The 7404-nt window shown below is 54.4% G+C and overlaps 1 protein-coding gene across 1 annotated transcript in view; it reads left to right on the forward strand.

Moving 5' to 3' along the window:
- Positions 1 to 7404, forward strand: part of INPP5D (inositol polyphosphate-5-phosphatase D) — a 138260-nt gene that overhangs the window by 68404 nt on the left and 62452 nt on the right. The window contains exons 4-7 of the mRNA XM_023523773.1: positions 2506 to 2516; positions 4046 to 4126; positions 4290 to 4361; positions 5381 to 5504. Of these exons, the coding sequence (XP_023379541.1) occupies positions 2506 to 2516; positions 4046 to 4126; positions 4290 to 4361; positions 5381 to 5504 (288 nt within the window). The remainder of the gene's footprint in view (positions 1 to 2505; positions 2517 to 4045; positions 4127 to 4289; positions 4362 to 5380; positions 5505 to 7404) is intronic.

Genomic DNA, 7404 nt, shown 5'->3' on the forward strand with positions numbered 1-7404 from the left:
GCGGTGTGGGGACCGGGGACTCACAGAGACCGGCCTGCCCTCTCGCTGCTGGGAGTGGAAATGGGTTTTCTGAAAATCAGTTTGGCCATTTGCATTGTCGGGGAACGGGGAGAATTCACTGCCTTCTATCCTTCTTTAGTTCTTACTGCTGGACTAGTAATAAGACATTTAAAATAACACGAGACCAGATTAACAAGAGAAAAACTAGTCTAATACGTGCACACCGGAGAATCCCAATGGGATGCCCAGATCATGAAATGGAGCTCAAAGAAATGATCAAAGTCGCCACACTTTTTATATTTTTTAAATAAAGAAACAATAATTCGTGAGAAATCGACGGTACAAAGAAAAGCAGCGCTCTTTAGAAGGCATCTAAGCGGGGCTTGGGCTTGGGCGTCCGAGGCTGGCTTATGCTGGCTTTCTCCCTCTGGAGTGTTTAATTCCTGGTGACGAGGTTGCAGGTGGCGTCTCGGCCCTCAGCAGGGAGGGCATGGGTCACGGGGAAAGTCGTCCCCTGCTTTTAGGGACAGAGGAGGGTCAGGGCTCCACCTGCTCCTGCGGCTTCTCAGGTGACTTTAACTGGAATCATCAGAGGCCATTGGGTGTCCTGGGGCAGCTACCCCGAACCCTGACAGCAAGAAAATGTCAAATGCACATATCCTTCAAGCAAGCAGTTCTATATGTGGGCCTTTGTCTTAGGGACAAAAAGAGGTGTTGACAGAGATCCTTATTGGCTCTGTCTCTAGAAGCAAAACCACTGGAAACACAAAGAGAGAGAGGGAGTTGTTCGGCTGTGCTGCAGAATTTTCTAAGGCAGATGTACTGATGTGAGAACTCCAAGGCAGACTGTCGGGTGAAAAAAGCAAATAGCAGAACAGTGTATAAACTTAGACACAGAAATCAAACCAGAAGGATTTATAGCCAGAGGGCATCTCTCGTTACCATGGTGGGGGGTGGGGGTGGGGGGCAGGATTGGGGAGAAGGATGCTGGGCCAGGCGGGGGCAGATTTGGGTTTGACTATGTTGTTTGTGTGAGTTTTTGAGTGAGAAAACGTATGTATGTTCTATCCATACAACTTAACAGTTCATCAGAAAAAAAAAAAAGACAATTTTGCTTTCCTGCAAGTGAATGATGGGTTAATTTCTAGGAAAGTAAAAATCAATCTAGACAAAACAGGGACCCTGCCAGACACTAAAATTTAAATAGTTTAACTGGAAGACCACACACCCAAGTCTTTGAAGTAGGTTAGAAGAGAGAGAAGCTTCCAGAGAAATAAGCCGGCTGCAGTCGCTGGGTGCGCTGCCCCTGCCGGCCATAGTCTGCAGTCGTTGGCAGGTCAGGGCAGCAAGGGAGGGAAGGAGGGAGGCCTCAGACGTGGAGGCGGACAAAGGGTCCTCAGTCCCGCCCTCTCTATGAAACCCTGACTCGTGAAGAAAAGCAGAGAACGATGCCTTCAGAGGTTCACGAACGGAGGAGAGAGTTTGAGGGTGCCCTCGGCGGAGAACTCCGGGCCCGGGACCGACACATCTAGTCCAGTCTGACTCACTTCAGTGCTCCTTAGTTTCCTCGCCTGCGAAATGCGGATAGTGACAGCCAGCGTGAACACCAAGCAGAACCGAATGGGGCTGTGTTCAGGAGTGAGTGAAATCACACGCGTGAGACATGTGACGGGTCGAATCTTACCAACGTCAGGCCCTTGCCCTTAGGTGGGTGGCACAGATGGGAGGACCCTGGCCCCCCGCATGGAATTTGTTTGAGAACCGCCGGGAGGTGCGAAATGTCAAGTTATCAAAATGACAGCTGGCCTGAGGACTGGGGAGAGACGTGGATCTGCCCCGTGTGAGAACAGAGGTCGCGAACCTTGGCTCCTTTGACAGGTTCAGAGTGCAATGGCGGAGCCAGCTTATGTAACCCCCCAGACGGCGTCCAGGCCAATTCTCCCGCGTCTAGGCTGAGCTGTGAATTATGCCCTCGACCTCCACACTAGTGACATTTGGGGCCGGATCGCTCTTTGTTGTGGGGGCCTGTCCTGTGCGTTGTAGGCTGTTAACACATCCTGGCCTTTACCCACTGGATGCCATTAAAATAGCCCATTTGCGACAACCCCAAATGTCTCCAGACGTCATTAAAGCCCCACCAGCCAAGAACCGCTGGGTTAGATCTCCATTCAGATTTCAAGAGGACACTAACTGTGTGACCTTGGACAAGTCGACTGACCACTCTGACTCAGCTGTCCCCATCTGCAGAACGAGGATTAGAAGAATCAACATGCATGCGGATTAGATGAGTGTATACATCAAAAGTATGCTTGGCATTGTGCAAGAGACAAACATACTGATAAAGCTCCAGGCTTGCTCTCATACCTTCAGTTCCAAGAACTCACTCCCTGTGTGTCCATAACTTCATTTTCACTTTGTAAATATTTGCCAAACCTGCCCCAAAAGACAGATTCGGAGAGAAAGGGATTAAGTCACCGGCCTAAAACTGCCCGGTGACTGTCCCAGGTAGCAAGCAGGTAATTTCAAGGGTCCGAGAGGGAGAATAAGGAAAAATAAGCATAAAACAAGGGGTTCTTGCCCATCCCCCATCCCATCTATGGACCAGCCTTTCTGCTCTGACCGTCCCTGAGTCTCATCCACTCCTTCAAGCCTGATCACAATAACCGCAGACTGCAAGCTTTATTAAGGAGCAAGGTCAAGACCAAAAAGTAGTCAGAGGAAGCGTTGACAGGCGTCGACTGCTGTGATGATCGTGGTGGAGTTTGTAGTGGGGGGCGGCGGGTGGTGGTTGGAGGTGGTAGCGATGGCGCTGACAAGTAGATAGTGGTCACGGTGGGGACGGGAGCAGTGGCCACGTGGCCGATGGTGGGGACAGAAGCGGTAGTTGGCAATGGCAGAGGTAGTATACTAGAATGGCTGCGTCAAAAGCAGGTAGAGTCTGGTGACTTGTGAAGCAAAGGGCGGGGAAAAGGGACGTCGCCTGGTCGGCGATAACCCTCATTCAGTTCTGCTTGGTGTTCGAGTTAGTCGTCGACGTGTCTGATTGTCCCATTTTACTTCTAGAAGGCAAGGGCAGGTACTCGACACCTCTAGCACCCGGCGGCATGTCTGGCACAGAAAAGATGCTTTGTAAATATTTGTTCTGTGAATAAATACTCGAGACCATGGACTTGGTACCAGGCTGACAGGATTCAGGTCCTGCTCTGCCACTTCCTAGCCAAGAAGTAACTTCAGCTCTCGGGGGCGCGTGTATGCATCGAGCGACTTTTCCGAGCACCTTCATGGCCAGGCACAATTCCGTGCGCCAAAGTCGCAGCGCTGACCACAGGACCCGTGGCCCCAACTCTTAAGGAGCTTGCATTCCAGCAGAGACACACACACATGAACAAATAAACAATGGGGGCGATTGATCCGCAACACAGCAGGGTGACTTGATAGAGCTGATCCAGTGGCACTTTAGCTGGCATGGCCAGGAAAGACTTCTCGGTGGATCTAGGACCTGAACGACGAGAGTGTGCCCTTCCCAGGGGAAAGCCCTGTGTCCAGGGGTTCCTCAGAGAGTGTGGCTCGAGGCCACGGGCCGGTCAGAAGTGAGGGTGGGAGCGGCTGGGTGGAGGTGGGGGGCGTACATCACGCAGAGCCGTGGAGGGCGGGGTGAAGGGCTGGGGTAATTTTCTCCGGGCAGTGGGAAGCAACCAGAGCAGGGTTTTAAGCAGTGGGATGGCTGTGTTTTGGGCGAGATGCCGTGGATGGAGGAGGAGGAGTAGAGGCCGATCCTAGAGTTTCGTTTAGGCAACTGAGTGGGTGAGCCGAGAAGCCCTGGGAGAAGCAGAGTTTAGAGGGAAGAAGAAACGCAGACTTATTTTTGGCCATGATAATTTTGAGACGATCGCCAGTATCCTCGATTTCCTCGCCTGCAAAGGGGGATAATGGCAGTGCTTACAGGGTTGTTGGCATGAAATGAGATGAAGCATGGGACGTGCCCAGCCTAAGGCCTCTCAGTGGCTGTCACTCACGAATGTGTCCCTATTTTCACGTTTCCCAGGTGCCTGGTGAGGCCAATCCGATCAACATGGTAACCAAGCTCAGCCAACTGACAAGTCTGCTGTCCTCTATTGAAGATAAGGTACTTGGGGGTCCTGCAGCTTCTCTTGGCTTCTCTTTGGTCCTCTCTAAGCTCAGAGGATGCCCAGGTGTGCAGACACTAGGCTCCCCTTGACTCGGTCCCGAAGGACGCTGCCTTTCCTTCCCCTCCCAGCCACAGGAGCCCTGTGCCTTTATGCCCACAGGTCAAGGCCTTGCTGCATGAGGGCCCCGAGTCTCCCCACCGGCGTTCCCTCATCCCTCCGGTCACCTTCGAGGTAAGTGGCTGTGCTCTGCGCTTCATGGCCGGAGGCTGGGGGCATCCTTGTCCCTGTGGAAGGAGGGCTTCTGGCTCAGCTATACCAGGGCTTCTGGCCCAGCAGCTGAGAATGTCAGCGCAGCCACCCATGAAGATGCTTAAACATCAAAAGGGATGCCCACATAAATCTGTGGAACCTCCTTCACGGGGAGGCTCCCCAGGAAAGAGCTTCTCAGCCCAAGATTGCCGCAAACCTCTTCCTTCTCCAAACGGAGGCAGTGAGTAACATCAAACAGGGAGCCACCCAGAACTGGCTGCATAGTGCCTTAAGGGAGCGTTGGGAAAAAGTACGATTCCCACCCCTGGGAATGACTGAGTTAGAATTCCCAGGCTCTGGCCCAGAAATGTGTTTTTCTTAATGATCCCCAGAGATTCTGGTGCGTCCATCACAGCCCTGGTCTCACATTCAGAGACACAAAACGAGATGTGCCCCATGCCCACCTCCCCAGAGTCCTGTCTAGCCTGACGATGATTCTGTATGAGGATATATTTCCATCTCCTGAGCATGACAATTGTCTGTCTCCTAATTATTATCAGTCAGATGTTCCATTCTTGGTTGTAACAAGGCCCAGGAGCTTAAATCTATTAGGAAAATCCTTTCTGGAAGTAGATGACACATCAGATTAATGAGTGTTGTCAAATTAAGCAGCGAAATGAACCATCTTCCAAAGAGTTCATCTGTTTCCTCCACCAAACCTGTTGGCAAAACAGCTGATGAGCACGCAGCGGACTAGCTGGGCTCCTTCCCACCTGTTTTGATTCTTGGGATCTGCCAGTGGAACCGTGGGCGTGTGGGCCCAGAACGAGGGAGGCCGGGACATAGAAGCCAGATGGCCCCACGTGGCACAGCGGGGCGGGACGGGCCCAGGGCCGCCCAGCCATGCAGACCAGAGGCTCACCGGCCACAGCACGAAAGCCTGGACGGAGAAGGGGTGACCGACATCTCCCTCCGCTTTCTCCCCTCCCTCCTCTTCGCAGGTGAAGGCAGAGTCCCTGGGGATCCCTCAGAAATTACAGCTCAAAGTTGACGTTGAGTCTGGGAAACTAATCATTAAGAAGACCAAGGACAGTTCTGAGGACAAATTCTACAGCCACAACAAAAGTAAGGCCCCCGCTCACAGCCGTAACGCTTTCATTGTGCTAGTGAGTGTTCCTCCTGGTGACCAGCCAGTAACGGGTGGCTGGAGAAGAGAGTCCTGCCAGGCATATCCCACCCCTGGTCCGGGACACCCGCCGCCCCACCCCCTCTCCCAGCCTGCAGGAGCCCCACGCAGCCCAGATCGAGGGGCGACTCTCCTGCCCCTCCTGCCTGAGGCCTCCCCTGTCCATTCCGCCTCCTTCCTTCAGGGCCTAGGGAAACGTGACGGTTCTGTGATGCGCTCCCCCCACTTGGGGCCAGACCGAAGCATCCCGTCACCTCCTAGTGCCTGGCCCAGGGCCCTGCACATGTAAGGGGGCGTGGCCTGACTCAGGCAGCATTCTCTGAGAGGCAGCTTCAAGTGCGTGGGCTCCAGAACCAAGCTGTCTAAACTCACATCCCGGCTCTGCCTCTTGGCAACCGTGTGACCTTGGACACGCCATTTAACTGTGCTGGGCCTCAGTTTCCTCCTCTGTGAAATGGGGATAGTAAGGACGGGGTGAGTAATCGCCATGTGAAGGTCCTTAAGAAAGAGCCTAGCACACAGGAGCCGCTCTGAGCACCTGAGGCTTTGCATTTCGCACCCTCAGGTAAACCCATCAGTAAAATGGGACGTGTTCACACACCGGGTGCTTGTGGGGAAGCTGTTCTGGGCGAGGCGCCGGGGATGCAGGGCGAGCAGGCGGACGCGGCCTCTGCCTGCGTGGGGCTCACATTCTGGAGCGTTGCGTGGCCAATAAATCCTCAACAAGTATAGAAATACGACAATTTCAGCTCTTGGTTCAGGGTAAAGGGAACAGACAGGGTGACATGGGAGAGAATAATGGGGGCAGGAGACAGTGGAGGAGGGGCAGCCGCGCCGAGGAGGGCAGCCAGAGATGCCGGGCAGCGGGGCCAGAGGCCCGTGGGGAGACAAACGCAGCAGGGAGGCCCCAGAGGAGGGGCTCAGGGGATCCGGACGGCACCAGAGCAGAGGGTGAAAAGTGCAAAGACAGGGCCCTGGCATCTGCTGCCCGGACTCAGGGCCTGCCTGCCCGGGAGGGGACAGCACCGCGTCTCAGTGACTGCATTTTGCGCAAGGAGGGTGACCAGTGCGCAGTAAGGCACTACTTTCTGAGCCATATTTCCTTACCGAATCTTGTCCTCACAACGACCGTTGAGGAAAGTAACTTTACAGATAGGGAAAGTGACTGCAAGGGCGTGTGTGTTTCAGCTGCCCATGGGAACTCAGCTGGAAGGTGGCAAAGCCACTCATCCTCGTCCTCACCTGCCGTGCAACTGGGTGGGCTGATGCATGCACACGACTCAGCACAGGGCCAGGCGCTTAGTAGGTGCTCAGTAAACACTGCCATTATAATTTGAGTGGGAGGCAGGAGGTTCAGGCAGGGCCAGGGATCCGAAGGAAGGACGGGGGTGGGGGGCACGTGACTTAATCGAAGCCAGCTGGGATGGGGTGGCCCCTGGCGAGGAAGACAGTGGCAGGAGTCGCTTTGCTGTGGGATCGAGGACTCGCAGACAGCCTGAACCAAATGGAAGAAGGATAAATGAGCTAAGAGGGGTTCTGTGCGCCAGGCTTGGCTTATCCTCCGCTTTGGGTCCTGGCAGGCAAAGGCCCGAGGTGGCTGTGCGGGGTCTCAGAAAGCAGGGGGATGGCAGCCCCCGGCCAGGGGCCCCATGGAGCTGGTGATCCCCGCAGAGTGGAGAAGAACACTTGAAGGAAGCGGTCGAGTTCCCCAGTGCTGGCTGACAGGTGTCGATTCCTGCCACAGACGGGTTCTTTCTGTGAGAGGCCGACAGGTTTCCCTCGAGATGCTGGGGAGGGGCTGTGGGCTGCCCCCCTCAAATAAGTTCCCACCGCCACACA

The sequence above is a fragment of the Pteropus vampyrus genome, unplaced genomic scaffold, assembly GCF_000151845.1.
Source record: "Pteropus vampyrus isolate Shadow unplaced genomic scaffold, Pvam_2.0 Scaffold411, whole genome shotgun sequence".
In the NCBI taxonomy this organism is placed as follows: domain Eukaryota; kingdom Metazoa; phylum Chordata; class Mammalia; order Chiroptera; family Pteropodidae; genus Pteropus; species Pteropus vampyrus.